General features: G+C 50.8%; 2 protein-coding genes across 4 annotated transcripts; both read right to left on the bottom strand.

Moving 5' to 3' along the window:
- Positions 1 to 1,889: 1,889 nt before the first annotated feature.
- On the bottom strand, positions 1,890 to 7,246 carry LOC105863998 (glutathione S-transferase Mu 2). Of its 2 annotated transcripts, none has more exons than XM_012751600.3 (8): positions 7,109 to 7,246; positions 6,788 to 6,863; positions 6,291 to 6,355; positions 5,872 to 5,953; positions 5,672 to 5,772; positions 4,595 to 4,690; positions 4,398 to 4,508; positions 1,890 to 2,419 (listed from the first exon to the last, which is right to left on the bottom strand). In XM_012751600.3, exons 1-8 carry the CDS (start codon positions 7,142 to 7,144, stop codon positions 2,330 to 2,332), a joined length of 657 nt encoding a protein of 218 aa, XP_012607054.1. In that variant the 5' UTR covers positions 7,145 to 7,246; the 3' UTR covers positions 1,890 to 2,329. The 2 variants fall into 2 exon arrangements, with proteins under 2 accessions (XP_012607054.1, XP_075856072.1); XM_075999957.1 differs by having other exon boundaries at positions 1,890 to 2,416; positions 4,425 to 4,508.
- Positions 7,247 to 12,441: 5,195 nt separating this feature from the next.
- Positions 12,442 to 18,039, bottom strand: LOC109729221 (glutathione S-transferase Mu 2). Of its 2 annotated transcripts, none has more exons than XM_075999956.1 (8): positions 17,706 to 18,039; positions 17,385 to 17,460; positions 16,883 to 16,947; positions 16,505 to 16,586; positions 16,306 to 16,406; positions 15,205 to 15,300; positions 15,035 to 15,118; positions 12,442 to 12,949 (listed from the first exon to the last, which is right to left on the bottom strand). In XM_075999956.1, exons 1-8 carry the CDS (start codon positions 17,739 to 17,741, stop codon positions 12,863 to 12,865), a joined length of 627 nt encoding a protein of 208 aa, XP_075856071.1. In that variant the 5' UTR covers positions 17,742 to 18,039; the 3' UTR covers positions 12,442 to 12,862. The 2 variants fall into 2 exon arrangements, with proteins under 2 accessions (XP_075856071.1, XP_075856070.1); XM_075999955.1 differs by having other exon boundaries at positions 12,442 to 12,952; positions 15,008 to 15,118; positions 17,706 to 18,037.
- Between the last annotated feature and the right edge of the window lie 1,565 nt (positions 18,040 to 19,604).

Genomic DNA, 19,604 nt, shown 5'->3' with positions numbered 1-19,604 from the left:
ACAAGGTTTAGAAAATCATTTTCATTTGCAACTGTCCTTGTTTACTGTGTCTGTTGTCTTTTTTAAGGACTGAGTTATTTCACGGGAGTTCTTTGATGATTAATCACCTTTTAAATTTCAAATATTTTACCTTTAACTATGCCCTTTTATTTTATTTATTTATTTATTTTTTATTTTTTGCATATCCAGTGTCTTCTAGTAACTATGCCCTTTTAATTTGAGCTTCTAGATCAGGAATCAGGAAACTATAGCCACCTGCTGTTTTTTGTTCTGTTTTTTATTTATTTTTATCGCAGTAAAATACACATAGCATAAAAAATTTACCATCTTAACCATTTTAACAATTCAGTGATATTAAACACGTTTGTGACATTGTGCAACCATCGCCACCATCGATCTCCATGCCTCTTTTCATCTGGTGAAACTGGAACTCTTTACCCCTTCAAACAGCAGCTCCCTATTCCCCCAGCCCCTGACAACCAGCACTCTACTTTCGGTCTAGATGCTTTTGACTAACTGCCTCTAAGTGGAATCATAAAGTTTTTGTCTTTTTGTGACTGGCTTATTTCATTTCGCATAAGGTCCTCATGGTTCATCCATGTTGTAGCATATGTCAGAATTTCTTTCTGAAGGCTGAATGATATTCTTTTGTACATATGTACCACATTTTATTTATCCATTCATCTGTTGACATTACTAGTTTTATCTTTTTAAATCAGTCATTTACTTCTTAATGGCCTTTAACACTACACCAGATTTAACTGCAGGAAGCACAGCTGCAGGCAGTGATCATCTGGACAAAAGCTCCACAGGATTTCTCAAAGTCTTCGCCCTGCTCTGGGCTAAGTCTCAGGCTGCTTCACTATCCAGGCACTGTTTGAGAAACCTGCTCATCAGATGGTTATCCAGTGAGGCCTGCTCCTTTGTGGGTGGCAATATAAAATGCCCACACCTCCTTCTGACCACACAGATTGCTACACTGCGGCCCGGAAAACTAGGCTTTCCCGTCTCAGGTGGAGCTATTCAAAGGACAGCCAGCACCTACTAAACGCTTATGTTAGAGAGAGCTACTGGCTCATTTCCAAGACCTGTACACCCCAAATCTTCAGAATGTTATTCTACATCTTCTCTAGTTAAGATAACTATATCCAGAGCTCTAAATCCCAATAGTGACTGTAAATGTTGGCAGAGTCTTCCCTAGAGAGAATTCTTTCAAATTTCCAAACTTATGGAACATTTACTGTATGTCAGGCACCCTGATAGATATCAGGGATTAAAAAGTCCAGTAAGATATGGATTCTCTCTTCAATGAATTTATGATTGAGTTGGGGTGAAAAACAAGTACAAGAAAAACTTTTTAATACAACACAGTGGGATATATTTCATTGAGAGGAGAGATGTATAGATCGGGGAGAGCTTTCGGGAGAGGGGGAGTAGATACTCCACCTGGGGACTGCTCAGCCCTTACCCCGGGAGCCGAGCACCTCTCTGAACCACAACACACAGTTCTACCTGGCCCAGAGGAGGCATTCCAGACGCTGAATGCAGGTGGAATCCAGGCACAGAAGGAGCGCCCCTCTGTAAAAATCCCCATGGTGAGGAACAGAGGGATACCGATAAGGGACAGAAATGACCAAGGAACCTTATGAACCTGCCTCACCATCCACACACACACACACACACCACACACACACACACACACACACACACACACACACACACACACACCACACACACACACACACACACACACACACACACACACACACACATCCCCATCCACCCAGCTCTTGCTGTGGACAACAGAACACAAAAGAACCCAACCCGTAACTCGCACACAGTCAGTCCCGTGTCCAGGGCGCGGAGGGGAGTAAGAGAAGACGCAGCAGGAACGTTCACGCTTTATTGGGCATTAGACAGGGCTGAGACGGGAATCAAGCTGGGGAGCAGGGCCCGCACACCGGGCAGTGCTGGTCTTTCAGGGCAGTGCTGGGGATCTTGGGGTCCGTTCTGGCTTCTCAGAGCAGGGACAAGCAGTGATGAGGAAGATGGTCAGCTTGGCGTTAGGACAGGGACAGGCGACGTTAGCAGGGGGACTTTGAGGAAGGAAAGTGTGGAGGTGAAGCTGTAAAGAGCCTGTAAGGGGCCAGGTCAGGTTAGAAGAAAAGGTACCAATAAGTCCCTGGGGAGGAGAAACAAGTGGAAAGAAAAATAAAGGAACAAAAAGGCCGGTGCAGGTGGCTTAGGGAGTCTAATCTGGCTGTTCTCCAGGGCCGCGGCAGCAGGCACGGCTCTGGCTCCATCTCCCATCTCCTGGCATCACAGAGCACTATTTGTTGCCCCACTTGGCCATCTTTCCAAACAGAGGGCCTCGGAGGAAGCGGCCAGTCTTCAAGTAGGCAGAGATCTTCTTCAGGCCCTGAGAGGGGGAAAAATGAGGCCAGAGCTCAGCGTCTGCTGCCCACGAGGGCTGCAGCGGCCCTACTGCAGACACAGCACTCAGGGCCCTCACGACAGCCTTTCCACCTGGGCCTGAGTGCGGGAGCATCACCTGGCCTCTTAGGGTCCCCAGCTCTGCTACGTGCACTCTTCCAATCTAACTCACGGCGTGCCTGCATAAGCGCTAGCACTTATGGAGGCCCCACACTGTGCTGGCTGCTCTGTGTCCACTACACAGTACACCGTAGGCTTAGGAAATCCACCCAGCTACCCTACAAGACTGGCTCTACTATCACCATTCACCAGAAGGTGCACAGAGGTTCAGCACCTCTTCACAGGTACACAGCCAGTAAGTGCAGCAACATTGAACATAGCCTAGCTCTTCCTTGTTCCAGTTGTGGGCCTTCTGCCAAATTCCCCTCCTCCCACTCTCCCAGAGGAGGTCCTGTCACACCCTATCTGCACAAACATTCTCCTTTTTCACAGGGAGGCTCTTGGCTTGCCTGGGTTTGCACACAGAGCAGGGACCTCTAGCAGGACAAAGGGGCTCAAACATGCCTGCGCAGCCTGCGGGGCAGCCCAGATCTCACCCAGTGACTCAGCAAACCTGGATGAAAGTGGATAGGGGCCGTGGACCAGCAAAAGGAAAACCGCGCCAGGCTGAATCATTACATCTAAACGGAACACAGACACTTGTCCACTTGCTACCTGAGCCCAATCTCACTGTGTCCCAACCTACCTCGCCTCTAGCCCTGGTACAGCCGACCAGGCCGCATAGCACCCAGGTGTGCTGTCTCCCAATCTCCCAGAATAAAGTGCCCAGATAATTTCTAAAGATTCGAGGAGATCCAGGGCTGCATGTTACAAACAGCCAGGCCCTGGCAGGCCACAGGCTGCAGCTCTCAGTTCTCCTCCGCCCCGTCCCCTCCCACTAACTGTTGCATAATCCCCAAGGCCACTCGGCTTGGACCGGAACCAGCACTGATGAGAACCAGCTGAGACATCAGCTCTTGAGTGGAGGGAAAAGGAAAACATATTCTGTGCTGAAAAACCTGTGGGACTCAATCCCCTAATCTGTACTAAAGTAGGATTTGTTGCTCTCAAACAAGTTGACTACAGGTAACAGATGATTTGCTCTGATGTGACCCGGTTGGTACAACTCGCAGCTGACAGTATGCAGTGCCAGCAGTCCTCCCACTGCACTCGCTTCCAGATTGGACTGGTCATCTCTGCATCTCCACTGTGCCTGGCACGCTGCCTTGAGACCAGTAAACAGGGTCCAGTACTCTCCCTTCTCACAATAGAGCTCTTGGAATACTGGAGAGAGGACACTTCGAGATAAACGCCTTCGACAGGGGCACCCACATATGCACTCAACCCAGCACCAAGACAGCCCTGGGATCTCAGTATTCCCCAGATGAAGGTCCAATGGGAGCAAAGATTTCTGGAGACGAGGTAAAAATACTGTCTGTGTCTTGGGTACGGGACCTCAATCCGACCTTGTGTCAGTCCTACAAATGCCAGCTACATACGCACTCCTGAGATGTTCTGCCGTTCCCACAGTGTCCTGGGCCGTGACACCCAGGGTAGACAGGGCCTGGGGCTTTTCCTTTTGGCACAAAAGAGGGGGAGCCCTGACTGCTGCCCATAGAAGCCAGAGGCTGACAGGGAGCCCTGCACAGCCTTGCCTGGCTCTGGGACCTTGAGCAAATGACTTACCCTCTCATTGTCAGTTTCCTTATCTGTAAAATAAAAGTGATAATTCTAACGGCCTTGTGGGAATGTTACAATGTTTAAATTTGACTCCATGGATGTAATATGCTGAGCACAGGTCTTGGCATGAAGCCCAGGCTCAATAAATGCTGGTTATTCTTTCTTTAGCTCCAGGAGTAGGAAAGCATCACAAAGGAGGGCAAAGGAATAAGGGACACCGAAGAGGAGGAGGATGGGGGCATCACCTCAAAACGGGCCATGAAGTCCTTCAGGTTGGGGAACGCGTCCAGGCACTTGGGCTCCATAATACGGTGCATATCAAGGACATCATAAGCGAGGAAATCCACAAAGGTGATCTGCAGAAGGCCAAGGGTGAGTGCGTTGGACACCCGAGAACAGTGGAAGTATGACAATTCTCATTCCCCATTGCTCAGGCCTTTACCTTGTCCCCTGCAAACCAGGGCCGTGTCCCCAGGAACTGTGAGTACAGCTTCATCTTTTCAGGGAGGCCCTCTAAGAACTCGGGCTTCAGTTTCTCCTGAGACAGAGAACAGCCGTCACCACCATCAGACACCAGCACCCGAGAACACAGGCAGCCTACCCAGGGAGGTGCGTGGCCCCCCTGGCCATAGGTGAGCAGCCACCTTCCCCACAACTGGAACTGGGTCAGTGCCCAGCCCTCCATTAATACATCAGCTTTGATTAGGCTCCTACTGACTACCACACACTACCTGAGGTGATGGGAAGACAGAGAGGATTAAGACTGTCCCTGAAACTGTCACCACCGATCTCCAAGCAAACCTCCTGTGGGTCATACCAGGAGCACCCTGAGCACCCAGCACGCTCTGCGCTGAGATGTCAGGCAGAATGACAACAGTAAAGAATGAAAAGAGCTCAGGGAAAGAAGTCAACAGTTCTACCTAGTCCATGGCAGAAGAATGCAATGCACATTTCCGTAGTTTTCAAACAATGAGGAGAGTTTCAGATTGAAAACAAGGAAGGAGAGCCATAAGTTCTCTCTGCTGACCCTGAACTTTCTAATAGGAAAATGCGGGGATCCCTGAGACTGCCAAGACATAACTTGGAAAACACTAGAGTAGAAATCGGAATAGGAGGGTGCCGCTACACTGTCCCATCTTGTACTTGTTTCCCTCATAGTTTGAGGCTGTGATCCAGAAGCAGGCAGATGGGTGAACCACCCGGGAGAGATGGCCCACAGCAGAGGTCAGAGGTCAGAGATGGAGGGGATTCAGGAAGGAAGCACTACTGTCTAGGAACTGAATTTCCAACCTGGGTAGTCTGGACTCCATGCTAAGATTGGTGGGAATCGAATTAGTGGTTTTAGTTGACATGCTCTGGGGGCTTCAGAGTCACTCTGGTGGCAGGATAGGAAATAGCTTGGAGGATGAGTAGCACTGAGGAGTTCAAGTGGAAAACCGGTCTGGTATAGATGAGAATGCAAGAGTCCCGGCCTCTGATCCAAACTCTCCCTGGAACCGGGGGCTAGGAGGGGACTCACAAAGTCAGGGCTGTAGCAGACCGTGGCCATCTGCATGCGGGTATCCATAGCCTGGTTCTCCAAAATGTCCACACGAATCTTCTCCTCTTCTGTCTCCCCACCTGACACCCACACAACAGAGACTCGCCCTCAGCATCCCACCCAAGACAAGCCCAGGGGGTGCCCACTGTCCCCCACACCCTGCAGCTCGCCCCACTCACACAGGTTGTGCTTGCGGGCAATGTAGCGCAGGATGGCGTTGCTCTGGGTGATCTTGATGGCCCCATCGATTAAGTAGGGCAGCTGGATGGGCGACCGGGGAGCTCAGTTGCATCACCAGGCTCCCCAGTATCCCCTTCTCTTAGGCAAGGGCAGACATGAGACCCAGCCCCACGGTGCCTGCCCACGGCCCTAAGTAAGAATACTGTCAGATGGATGAGTGAGCTGGGACACAGAACATCATGGAGGTAAAAAGAAAAAAAAAAAAAAAAAAAAAGAACATCATGGAGGGCAGCGTGGAGAGCCAGGGGTGAGAGGAATGGAGAACAAGGCACCTGATCCCAAAACCTCTGAGCTGGGAAAGGACATGGACATGGAGACACCTTCACTTTCCCCAAAGCCGCCCCTCCTGTGCACCTACATTGGGAAAGTCCAGGCCCAGCTTGAATTTTTCATTCAGCCACTGGCTTCTGTCATAGTCAGGAGCTGTGGTGGAGAAGATGAGTGAACACAACCCTCCTCGGAGTCCAGCCCTCCCCCCCCCTCCCGAGCAGTCAGAGGCAACACCCCCTGAGGCAGGTGGATCTAGAACCTGAACCATTCAGTCTTCCTTTGGGAGGAAGAGAGGCTGGCGGGTGAAGAATGCTTGCAAGGGCTCTGGACTCTGTCCCACTAAGGCTTGCAAAGCTTTAGGCAAATCCTAAGGGGCACCCAGCCAACTACCTACACCTCCCCCAGCAATCCCTCCCAGCGCCCCGCTGTGAGGCCCGACCGCCCCCTCAAAGCGCTTCAGGGAAGGCCAGGCTGCAGCTCCAGCAGGTGGAGGCTGCACAGGGAGCCACAGGTGGCCACGGCATGGGCCGCCTGGTACCAGCTCAGCCGGAGTTGGGCAGAGGTCCCGACAAAGGGTGCCATTACCGTCCCCCATCGTGTATGTCTTTTCCTCATAGCTCGAGTCTGTGTATTCCAGGAGCAGGCGGATGGCGTGAGCCAGCTGCGAGACAGGGCCCAGGTCAGACATGGAGGGACCCCGATTCCGGACTTTATGCACCCCACGGCGGCCCCCACCCTACACCTACACGCCCCCGTCCCCCACGGGCACGCGCAGGCCCTAGCGAGAGGGACAGGCAGCGGCCCCAGCGCGCCCTGAAGAGCGACCACCCCCAGAGCCGGCGCCCCGCTGCTCAGCCCTTCCCGGCCCCGCGCCGCGGCCCCACCGCCCGGCGGCCGCTCGCTCACCCCGCGGAGTTCCCAGTAACCCAGCGTCATTGGCATGGTGCAGGTGGCCGTGGACTCGGTGGACGGGCCTCAGCGGGGCTGGGCTGCGACCTTATGAGATTCAGGGCGGCGAAAGGCGGGGCTGGCCCGCCCTCCCCGGCACCCGCCCCCCTTGTGGCGGAAGCGCTGTCCCGGGGCCCCATTGGCTGCAAGTTCCATCCGCTGTGGCCTCCAGGCCCGAGGGTTCGGGCGGCCAGCTCTGGCGGCCCAGAAGCCAAATCGGTGGACAGGCAACCCTGCTTCCCCAGTCCTGCCCGGCGGCCCCGCACGTCCCTATCCAGACCTCTGCCAGGCGGGAGGGCATTGGCAGTGCACCGGGGAGAAAAGCCAGATCTTGAAACAGCAAAGCTTTTCTCCCTTCTGCTCTCCTGGGGTTGCTCAGCCTCTTGGCTGCCAGGTTTCTGCTGGCTCTGGGAAGCTCAGGGTGTCGGGGTAGGCCATAAAGAGGTGTCCCCAACCCGAGAGTTTAATTCATAGTCTATCACTGGAAAACTAGGATTTTGTCCAATCTGACAGCTATCCGAGGCCTAATACTCCTCCAAAGCCACCCAAAGGGCCACAGTGAAGAAAGTGTGACCTGTTTTCTTTTAGGAATGATTGTGAGCTGAGCCCTTCTTTCATCTGGCTAAGATATGTAAATTAGATAATTAGTATTTTGGCACAATTCATTAATTTAAATTCAAAAACCAGACCCTACAAGTAGGTGGAGTATCTGAGGTTCTCCTCCAAGCTTCTCCCTCACAAGAAATGTCCTGCCAGTCAGCTAGGTGGACCTCACATTGACCAGGACACTGACCATTAGTGCAATGGTCACAAAGGGAATGTGATGGAGGGTGGAAGAACATGTCCTCAGAGAGGCCAGACTTCTGTCCTGCTGAGCAGGGAGGTCAGAGGATGATGGCCAGAGTAGAGCCAGGGGACCACAGGCAGGCTGGGCAGACCCTCAGCTGTCCAGGTCCACAAATTCTAGCCCTGGCCCTAGCCCCTGACCCATGTGATCTAGGGTTTGACAGGGTAGCTCAAATGGCCTTTGAAGTCACACTGTGATCTGTGGTACAACCTCCACAATGTCCTACCTGCCAAGTTTCTTCTTTGAAGGCACGACACTATTTCAAAACTAATAGATGCGCAATAAATTGGCCTGTCATTGATTTTGGTTTGTTTAAAGGATATTACAAGACAAAATGCACATATAAAAACAGATCAGTAGACCTTAAAAAAGAAATGGATTTATAAGTTAAAAGGCAAGGTTGTTCCACTACAGAGAAGTTATGGTTGATTTTGAAATTAGCTAACACTTTATCAGGATTGCAGGGGATGAACACAGTATATCAGTAAAGGCTTCAAACCACCAGGATAGTGTGGGGTAGGAGTTGAGGAGGGCAGGCAGACTTCATCACAGCCCTGTCAGGTCATAGAGGCCAGATGGTCCTTAGGTCTTTGCTACTTTAGGGTGCTTGGGACTATGTCGCTGACGCTGGCAACACGCAGCCCTGTGGCATACACTCCCCGCTCATTCAGACCTGGGCAGTACTCCCGGCTCAGGTACCCAGTGTGCATCCAGGCTCAGGAAGCAGCCTCTGGAGTCAAAGTGAATTCCCGTGCAGGATTTCCTGCAGGGAGGCAGTAGCACCATGCACACACACAAGTGCCTGGCTGTGGGAATAGATACAGTTCTCATCATACATTAAGGGTTTGGCATTCTGAGATTTATACATCTTCATCTAAGAAAGATAAATTTTCCGGTTCCAATTGAGAAAATTATTTTTTAAGAAGGCTAACACCAATGAGAATAATACATTTGAAAGACTTAGAACAGATATGGTTACATTAGTATTCATCCATTTAGTCATTTGTTTATTGAAAAAACAGTTGTTGAGATCCTACCATATCCTAGGCACTCTGAATAAGGCAAACCAAGAAGATTGTATTTTGGCTACCTAAGACTAGAAGTCAGGTGGGAACTGCAGAGGAGAGATTTTGAAAATACAGGACACATCTTACTGTGTTTTTACACTGAGAGGCAGTGGAGGGGAGAGAGGTTGCGTGCAGTGGAAAGGAGCAATCCATGCCCGGGCCAGGACTCTGAGGAGCTGGGAAGATGGGCCCAGGGTACAGGCGGCTTCTTCAGCAGGAGCAGGACTCTGCAGGAGGGGAAGGACTAGACCAATGAGCTCTCAAAAGCAGGCTCCACAGCGGCCAAGAGGATCATCTTGGCTGGATGAAGTAGGTCTGCGCCAGGCAGCCGGGAGCAGCAGGGAGGAGGGAACCTGGAAGAGGGTCTGCAGCAGGGACTGTAGCCAGTTGTGACCACACAGAAACTCAACCCCAGTGTTGCCACATCTTCTGGATTTATGTGTGCTCTTTCACGACTGTGAAATGTGGACAAGGTCTACTTTTTAAAAGGATACTGTGCAGGACAATCAAAATATATTGGGTCACATTTGGCCAAAGGCCTGTAATGGGACCTCTGGACTGGATTCCACTCTTCCTTCCAGCCCCTCCGCTAACACCCTAACACTCTCAAGGCAAATTAAGACAACTTATCAAAAACAAATGCCAACAGACAAATTAAAATGTGTCCTACTTCATGGAAAATTTTTAAGTCTCTTAAATATTATCTGTGTAAACTTAGGAAAGTTAAAATATAAAGAATATTTTCTTAAATGTGAAAATAAGAAAATCAAAAGCACCTTCTATAAGATACTACCAAATTGGGATTGAGAAAAAAACTTTTTCTGCAAGCTGATGGTATTAAGAACATGGCAAAAGAATCTAGGGTTTCAAGAAGGTAGAATGGGCACAAAGTTCAAGATAAAAAATATCAGAAACAAGCAATAATACTAAGAAGAAAAATACTGAAACTTTCATCAATATGCTTGTGAAAGCAATAGTTGCTTCTCTAAAAATCAGTTAGCAACTGATGGAACATTACTACAACAGCAAAAACAAAACTAAAGGTATCTGGTAATAAAAATCAGTCCCACGAAAGACTTAAAATCAGCACAAGTGATTTCTAAAAATAGAGAAAATGTCAGTTACATGTAAATTAGCATTACAACCAGTGGAATAAACCAAAATATATTAAAACGTAATAAAAAATAAACATAAAATCAGGCTGACAAAAAAGATAAAGATTCTGAAAGAAGTAATAATAGCATAATAAAGAAAAATAATAACACAAAAGGACATTTGGTCCTCAGGAATTTGCTAGATAATTTTTCAAAATTTTCAAAAAGATAATCCTAGTACTCTGGGAGGCCGAGCCAGGAGGATCACTCAAGGTCAGGAGTCTGAAACCAGACTGAGTAAGAGCAAAACCCTGTCTCTACTAAAAATAGAAAGAAATTAATTGGCCAACTAAAAATACATAGAAAAAATTAGCCGGGCATGGTGGTGCATGCCTGTAGTCCCAGCGACTCGGGTGGCTGAGGCAAGAGATTGCTTGAGCCCAGGAGTTTGAGGTTGCTGTGAGCTAGGCTGATGCCACAGCACTCTAGCCCGGCAACAGAGTAAGACTCTGTCTCAAAAAAAAAAAAATTTCAAAAAGGAATGTATTACATAAATTGTCCTACACTACAGACAAGTATGGAATAAAGGACATAATCCAGGAAGGACAACACGGGCTAGAATGATTACAAATTACTATCACTTATGAGCCCAAGCCAAACATCAGGAATGGCGTGGGAGAAAAGAACACGTTGTTCTGTTATAATGGGTGTTGGGTATACAGACAGCACAGGAGGAGAGACAGACAGACAGAATGCTAGGGGTGGGGGCAGGGGGAAAAAGGGAGAGGGAGGGTAAAGCCAATGTGGAAAAGTTAACAACAGGGGTATATCGGAGTTCCTTGTACTCTTTTTCCCAATTTTCTCAAAATCTCCTATCAAAAGTTAAAAAAAAAATATTTATCACATGATCCAGGACACACACACATACACACATACTATATTAACTAAAAGTTTCATCAAAGAAAACTTACTTTAACTACATAAGTTACATTATTTTTTTTTATGTTATCCTATTTTATTTTGTTTTCAAACACTAGTCTCTAACCACGACACCGGTGGTTTTCAACTGAAGGTGATTTTGCCTCTCGGGACATTTAAATTTGTCTGGAGACTTTTTAATTATCACAACTGGTAAGTGCCACTGGCATCTGCTGGGATATAAGAGACTTTTATTGATTTGCGATCATTTCTCCCAGCTGAGCCTTACCTGAATACCTGCCCCACAAAATCAGCAACTATTTATTTCCGGTAACAGTTAGGGGACGGCTGAGCTCCGAGGACCTTCCTCTGGAGCAGCTCACTCTACCAGGAGTTGAATTACTCCAGGAGGACGCAATGCACATGAAGAAATGTGACTGTTGAATCAGGCTGCAGCCAGCCCATGCTTAGATGTTCCTGGAAGGGTGTGAGGCAGGAAAAGATCAGCCTATAGATGCACACATAGGCTTTGGACGTAGACACCTTAGGATGACCAAAAAAAAAAAAGAGAGAGAGAGAGGGAAAAGCTTCTAGGTTGCTGTGAGCTAGGCTAACACCATGGCACTCTAGCCCGGGCAACAAAGTGAGACTCTGTCTCAAAAAAAAAGAAAAAGTAAAAGAAAAGGAAAAAAAGCTTCTTAGGTGAAAAAGCAAAGGGATACAGTCAGACGGGCATCCACCCTCTCAGCAGAAATGCTCAGTTCTAGAAAGCAGAAGGTAAATCTATCAGAATTCTGAGGTCTCCATTCCAGAATTCCATACCCAGCCAGACTATTAAGTCAGTGTGTACCTAGATACAGACACTCTCACTTATACAAGGACGGAAGACAGTCATCTCATAGGTCCCCAGCGACATGAGAGTAACCAGAGTAAACCCAGCAACATGGTCCTCATCACAGCGGTGCAGCGAGACTGAGCACCGGCGAAGGACAGTGGAGAGTGTGTCCTGGAGACCTGGCAGATGTGATGGACGCGTACAGTGTGGAAGGCAAAAGGGATCCTGTTTCTCTCTGCTGGGGATTTCGCACCTCTGGGTCCCTACTCCCTGAGACACTCGGCTCTGCGTGACCACGGGCAGCAATGCTGGGTGAATGAACGAGACCCAGTGTCCCGACGTATCCTTTCCATAGACAGCTTCACGGGGCTTCCTGCTCCAAGGGCATCAGAAATGGAAGCAAGCAGTCTCAAGCACCTCACCACACCCTCCAGAATGCCTGTGATCCCAGCCACTGCCAGGGTCACCAGTCAGGACCTTCACAGTTGGATAGTCTAGTAGTGAGGATGAAATGAGACAAGGCACAGAGCAAATGTGTTTGGGCTTTACTAGGGATCAGGTAGGCCTCATGCAGGGACCACGCTGGGGACCAGGGCCGCCACAGCAGGCAAAGCTGATCCTTGGGCCCTGCTGGGACAGCTCGGGGCTCCGCTTCACAGACACAACTGCCAGCAGGAAGGAAGTCGGGGTGGCCTTAGTGCAGGGAAGGGGAAAGGTGGCAGGGGACCTTGCTGAAGGAAAGTGGGACGCTGACGCTTCAAAGGGCCTGGACGGGACAGGGGTTGGGGAAGTAAAAAGCGCCAATGAGGCCTTGGAGAGGAGAAGGGAATGAAAAGGGCAGAGCGACGAGAAGGCTGCAACTTGGGGTGCAGACGGTCCACTGCTCTGCAGAGCCCAAGGAAGCAGGCTGGGCACGGGCTCCTCACTGCCATCTCTGGGCCTTACGAGGCCCTACTTGTTGCCCCAGAAGGCCACCTTTGTGTACACAGGCGTTGGGAGGTAGCGGCCAGACTTCATGTAGGCAGAGATCTTCTTCAGGCCCTGAGAGGGGGAAAAATGAGGCCAGAGCTCAGCGTCTGCTGCCCACGAGGGCTGCAGCGGCCCCACTGCAGACACAGCACTCAGGGCCCTCACGACAGCCTTTCCACCTGGGCCTGAGTGCAGGAGCATCACCTGGCCTCTTAGGGTCCCCAGCTCTGCTACGTGCACTCTTCCAATCTAACCCACGGCGTGCCTGCATAAGCACTAGCACTTATGGAGGCCCCACACTGTGCTGGCTGCTCTGTGTCCACTACACAGTACAATGGAGGCTTAGGAAATCCACCCAGCTACCCCGAAGGATCCGTTCTGCTATCACTATTTAGCAGAAGGGAAACTGAGGTACACAGAGGTTGAGCAACTTCCTCAGACACACACAGCTAGTAAGTGGGGCAGGGTTGGAGAGCGCTTGGCTCTGGCTCTCTCCAGTTCTGGGCTCCTTCTGCCAAATGCCCCTCTTCTCCCCCTCCCCCAAATGAGGCCCTCTCACATGCTGTCTGCACAAACATTCTCCTTTTTCACAGAGAGGCTCTTGGCTTGCCTGGGTTTGCACACAGAGCAGGGACCTCTAGCAGGACAAAGGGGCTCAAACATGATCTCACCCAGTGACTCAGCAAACCTGGATGAAAGTGGATAGTGGCCGTGGACCAGCAAAAGGAAAACTGTGCCAGGCTGAGTCATTCCCCGTAAGCAGAAAGTACACACCTCTCCACCCGGTACCTGAGCCTAATCTCACTGTGTCCCACCTACCTGACCTCTAGCCCTGGTACAGCCGACCAGGCCACATGGCACCCAGGTGTGCTGTGCACCATCCTCCCAGGATAAGTGCCCAGATAATTTCTACAGGTTCAAGGAGATCCAGGGCTGCAAAGTGCCCAGAGGCCAAGCCCTGGCAAACCACAGGCTGCAGCTCTCAGCTCTCCTCCTCCCTGTCCCCTCCCACAACTTCTTGCATAATCCCCAAGGCCGCTAGGCCTGGACCAGAACCAGTGCTGATGAGAACCAGCTGAGACAGCAGATCTCTTGAGTGGAGGGAAAAGGTAAACAGATTCCTGGTTGAATAAAAACCTGAGGGACTAATGCCTCAAATTCCCAAATCTGTACTAAAGTATGATTTGTTGCTCTGAAATAATTTGAGTACGGGTGACAGATGACTAGCCATGAGGTGAGAGGTACGGGCTCTGCTCCCAGGAGCCAGGTTCCACCACGCACCTCAGAGGTAGGTATGCCTGCAACTCTCTAACTGCATGTGTGCCTGGGGTTCTCAGCTCCTGGTGGTGCGATTAGCATTGCATCTACCTCTGAGACTGACACAGTGCCTCATACAGAGGAGAGTATCAGTGAATATGAGTTAAAATAAGTGTTCTACTCCATCTCCCAGATAGAACACCTGGGAAACTGGAAGAGTGAGCAAGTGAAAGGTAGGAAAAGTAAGTGCCTGCACCGCATAACACTTGAAGATAAACTCCTGCAGCATGGGCACCCATAGGTGCACTGGAATCCAGCTCCAACCACAGCCCTGGGATCGCAGCAATTCCAGTGATAGATATTCAATTGCTGCAAAGCACTGGAGAGATTGGGTGTAAATACTGTCTGTGTCTTGGGTACGGGACCTCAATCCGACTTTGTCTACAAATGCCAGGTGCATACACACTCCTGAAATGTTCTGCCACTTCCACAGTGTCCTGGGCTTTGAAACCCAGGATAGATGGGTTGGGGCTTTTCCTTTAGGCACAAAAGAGGGGGAGCCCAGAGGCTGACAGGGAGCCCCACACAGGCTTGACTGGCTCTGGGACCTTGAGCAAATGACTTACCCTCTCATTGTCAGTTTCCTTATCTGTAAAATGGAAGTGACAATTCTACCAACGTTCTGCAAATGTTATGAAGCTTATTTGACTAAAGAGATGCTGCATATAAGATGCATGGCCACACATCCTGGCATAAGGCCAGTGATAAGTAAATGCTAGTTATTCTTCGTTTTAGCAAAAGAAAGAGGAAAGCACGATGAGGGAGGAAAAAAAAAAGGGTATATGAAAGAGGAGGAGGATGAGGGCACACCTGAAAACGGGCCATGAAGTCCTTCAGGTTGGGGAATGCGTCCAGGCACTTGGGCTCAAATATTTGGTTCCTCTCAAGGACATCGTAAACACAGAAATCCGCAAAGGTGATCTACAGAAGGCCAAGGGTAAGTGAGCTGCAAGCTCTGGGACAAAGGAAATATGACAACTCCCATTCCCTATCACCTGCCCTTTTACCTTGTCCCCTGCAAACCAGGGCCGTGTCCCCAGGAACTGTGAGTACAGCTTCATCTTTTCAGGGAGGCCCTCCAAGTACTGGGGCTTCAGTTTCTCCTGAGACAGAGAACAGCCGTCACCACCCTCAGACACCAGCACCCCGGGCACAGAGGCAGCCGCCCCAGGGCTGTGTGTCACCCCCCCGGCCACAGGTGAGCAGCCATCTTCCCCACAACTGGAACTGAGTGCCCAGCTCTCCATTAATACATCAGCTTTGATTAGGCTCCTACTGACTACCACACCCTATCTGAGGTGACAGGAAGGCAGAGAGGATTATGACTGTCCCCGAATCTGTCTCACTGATCTCCAAACAAGTCTCCTGTGGGTCAGACCCAAGAGTACCCTCAGTACCCGGCAGGCTCTGCACCGAGATGTCAGGCAGAATAACAACAGTACAGATGAAAAGAGCTCAGGGAAAGAAGTCAACAGTTCTACCTAGTCGGGTGGCAGAAGAATGCAATGCACATTTCAATAGTTTTCAAAAAACGAGGAGAGTTTCAGATTGAAAACAAGGAAGGAGAGGCACAAGTTCTCTCTGCTGACCCTGAACTTTCTAATAGGAAAATGCAGGGATCCCTGTTAAGACATCACTTGGAAATGTGAGCAAGACATCCAAGACATCACTTGGAAAACACTAGAGCAGAAATCAGAATAGGAGGGTGCCGCTACACTGTCCCATCTTGTACTTGGTTCCCTCATAGTTTGAGTCTGTGATCCAGAAGCAGGCAGATGGGTGAACCACCCGGGAGAGATGGCCCACAGCAGAGGTCAGAGGTCAGAGATGGAGGGGATTCTGGAAGGAAGCACTACTGTCTAGGAACTGAATTTCCAACCTGGGTAGTCTGGACTCCATGCTAAGATTGGTGGGAATCGAATTAGTGGTTTTAGTTGACATGCTCTGGGGGCTTCAGAGTCACTCTGGTGGCAGGATAGGAAATAGCTTGGAGGATGAGTAGCACTGAGGAGTTCAAGTGGAAAACCGGTCTGGTATAGATGAGAATGCAAGAGTCCCGGCCCCTGATCCAAACTCTCCCTGGAACCGGGGGCTAGGAGGGGACTCACAAAGTCAGGGCTGTAGCAGACCATGGCCATCTGCATGCGGGTATCCATAGCCTGGTTCTCCAAAATGTCCACACGAATCTTCTCCTCTTCTGTCTCCCCACCTGCACCCACACAACAGAGACTCGCCCTCAGCATCCCACCCAAGACAAGCCCAGGGGGTGCCCACTGTCCCCCACACCCTGCAGCTCGCCCCACTCACACAGGTTGTGCTTGCGGGCAATGTAGCGCAGGATGGCGTTGCTCTGGGTGATCTTGATGGCCCCATCAATTAAGTAGGGCAGCTGGATGGGCGACCGGGGAGCTCAGTTGCATCACCAGGCTCCCTAGTATCCCCTTCTCTTAGACAAGGGCAGACATGAGACCCAGCCTCACGGTGCCTGCCCACGGCCCTAAGTAAGAATACTGTCAGATGGATGAGTGAGCTGGGACACAGAACATCATGGAGAGGCAGCGTGGAGAGCCAGGGGTGAGAGGAATGGAGAACAAGGCACCTGATCCCAAAACCTCTGAGCTGGGAAAGGACATGGACATGGAGACACCTTCACTTTCCCCAAAGCTGCCCCTCCTGTGCACCTACGTTGGGAAAGTCCAGGCCCAGCTTGAATTTTTCATTCAGCCACTGGCTTCTGTCATAGTCAGGAGCTGTGGTGGAGAAGATGAGTGAACACAACCCTCCCCGAGTCCAGCCCTTCCCCCGCCCCTCCCAAGCAGTCAGAGGCAACACCCCCTGAGGCAGGTGGATCTAGAACCTGAACCGTTCAGTCTCCCATTCCAAGGTGAGGGTTGGGCAGGCGGGTGAAGAATGCTTGCAAGGGCTCTGGACTCTGTCCCACTAAGGCTTGCAAAGCTTTAGACAAACCCTAAGAGGGCACCCAACCAACTACCTACACCACGCCCAGCAATCCCTCCCAGCGCCCCGCTGTGAGACCCGACCGCCCCCTCCAAGCGCTTCAGGGAAGGCCAGGCTGCAGCTCCAGCAGGTGGAGGCTGCACAGGGAGCCACAGGTGGCCACGGCATGGGCCGCCTGGTACCAGCTCAGCCTGAGGTGGGCAGAGGTCCCGACAAAGGGTGCCATTACCGTCCCCCATCGTGTATGTCTTTTCTTCATAGCTCGAGTCTGTGTATTCCAGGAGCAGGCGGATGGCGTGAGCCAGCTGCGAGACAGGGCCCAGGTCAGACACGGAGGGACCCCGATTCCGGACTTTATGCACCCCACGGCGGCCCCCACCCTACACCTACACGCCCCCGTCCCCCACGGGCACGCGCAGGCCCTCGTGAGACGGACAGGCAGCGGCCCCAGCGCGCCCTGAAGAGCGACCACCCCCAGAGCCGGCGCCCCGCTGCTCAGCCCTTCCCGGCCCCGCGCCGCCGCCCCACCGCCCGGCGGCCGCTCGCTCACCCCGCGGATGTCCCAGTAACCCAGCGTCATCGGCATGGTGCAGGTGGCCGTGGACTCGGTGGACGGGCCTCAGCGGGGCTGGGCTGCGACCTTATGAGATTCAGGGCGGCGAAAGGCGGGGCTGGCTGCGGTCTTGCCCTGTGCACGTCGCTCCCCGCGAGACCCGTCCCCCTCCAAATGGGTCGCTGTCCCTGGGCCCCTTCGGCTGCAAGGAGTTCGAGTTCGATCCGCTGCTGCCTCCAGGCCCGAGGGTTCGGGCTGCCTGGTCGGAGCGCACAGAAGTCAAAGGCAGCGGTCAGGCCACCCTGCTTTCCCAGCCCCGCCCAGGGGCCCCGCCCCCATCCAGACCTCCCCTAGGCGACAGGGAACTGGCAGGGCGCTAGGGAGAAAGGGCAGGTCCTTAAACAACAAAGCTCTTGTCACTTCTCTCCTGGCGTGGCTCAGCCTCTTGGCTGCCGCGTTCCTGAGGGCTCTGGGGAGCTCGGGCTGTCCGGGTAGGACATAGGTGCCACAACCCGAGAGTTTAATTCGGAGTCTATCACTGGAAGACCAGGACTTTGTGCAATTGGAAGGCTACTCTGAGGCTTATCCTCCAGGACAGCCACTCACTTACAGGAACAGTATCAGTGGAATGAGAACCACCGCCCGGAAAAGGGCCACAGTAAAGAAAATGCGGTCTGTTTCCTTTTGGGGACCCTTGTGGGCTGAGCCCCTCTCTCATCTGGCTAAGATGTGTAAATTAGCCAATTAGGATTTGGGCACAATTTATTATGAACTAAAATAAAGTCTTAAGTCCCCCAGCTGACTGAATGAACATCTTGGCCAAGGAGGCCCCAGAAGAACCTTAAAGCTGAGTTGCCTGCCATTAGGAGAAGGGAGGTCAGACACACCTAGTTATGCCCCCTCCCAGTGGAGTTACTCTTTCATTAAATAGTCCTAAGGCCATGCAAGAGGAAGGTTAAATGACACCTTCAGGTCATTACTTTTCTTAACAGATCGCTTGAGTCTGGGTATCGTCTGGCTGCTTGTCTCTGATTAATGGACTTCCTCATCTTTTTTTGTTTGTTTGTTTTGTTTTTATTTCGGCATATTATGGGGGTACAGATTTTAAGGTTTCAATAAATGCCCATTTCCCCCCCTCCCTGGACTTCCTCATCTTAACTTAAAACATTCCAAGCCTTTAGACAAAGCTTCATTTCTTTAACCCATTGCAAATCAAAGAAACTTTAAACCAATCTATAACCTGTGATGCCCCTGTTTGGAGATGTCCTGCCTTTTCAGACCAAACCAAGGTATGCCTCTCATGTATTAATTTATGATTTTAGATGTATTAATAATTCCATCTCGGCTGGGGCGGTGGCTCACTCCTATAAACCTAGCACTCTGGGAGGCCGAGGCGGGCGGATTGCTCGAGGTCAGGAGTTCAAAACCAGCCTGAGCAAGAGCAAGAGCAAGACCCCGTCTCTACTATAAATAGAAAGAAATTAATTGGCCAACTAAAAACATATAGAAAAAATTAGTCAGGCATGGTGGCACATGCCTGTAGTCCCAGCTACTCAGGAGGCTGAGGCAGAAGGATTGCTTGAGCCCAGGAGTTTGAGGTTGCTGTGAGCTAGGCTGACGCCATGGCACTCACTCTAGCCTGGGCAACAAAGCTAGACTCTGTCTCAAATAATAATAATAATAATAATTCCTATCTCCATAAAATGTATAAAACCATCTGTAATCAACCATGGGTGAACCACTTGCTCAAAACTTCTTGGGTGTGGCTATCCAGGCCATGGTTGCATATATTCGGTTCAGAATAAATCTCCTTAAATTATTTTACAGAGCTTGGGCTCTTTTCTATTGACATAATGAATCTAAATTCAGGAACTAGTCCTAGCAAGGAGGTAGTGT

The sequence above is a fragment of the Microcebus murinus genome, chromosome 2 (genome assembly GCF_040939455.1).
Source record: "Microcebus murinus isolate Inina chromosome 2, M.murinus_Inina_mat1.0, whole genome shotgun sequence".
Lineage (NCBI taxonomy): Eukaryota > Metazoa > Chordata > Mammalia > Primates > Cheirogaleidae > Microcebus > Microcebus murinus.
This window is presented reverse-complemented; position numbering and strand designations above follow the sequence as displayed.

Bases quoted from the DNA above. Each gene is read 5' to 3' on its own strand.
- LOC105863998 (XM_012751600.3), bottom strand. From the start codon at position 7,144: ATGCCAATGACGCTGGGTTACTGGGAACTCCGCGGG. The intron at 6,356-6,787 runs GTAATGGCACCC...TCTCCACCACAG, and splicing joins GACATACACGATGGGGGACG to CTCCTGACTATGACAGAAGC. The intron at 4,691-5,671 runs GTGAGTCCCCTC...TCTCTGTCTCAG, and splicing joins TCTGCTACAGCCCTGACTTT to GAGAAACTGAAGCCCGAGTT.
- LOC109729221 (XM_075999955.1), bottom strand. From the start codon at position 17,741: ATGCCGATGACGCTGGGTTACTGGGACATCCGCGGG. The intron at 17,461-17,705 runs GTGAGCGAGCGG...CCTGTCTCGCAG, and splicing joins GTTACTGGGACATCCGCGGG to CTGGCTCACGCCATCCGCCT. The intron at 15,119-15,204 runs GTAAAAGGGCAG...GGCCTTCTGTAG, and splicing joins CCTGGTTTGCAGGGGACAAG to ATCACCTTTGCGGATTTCTG.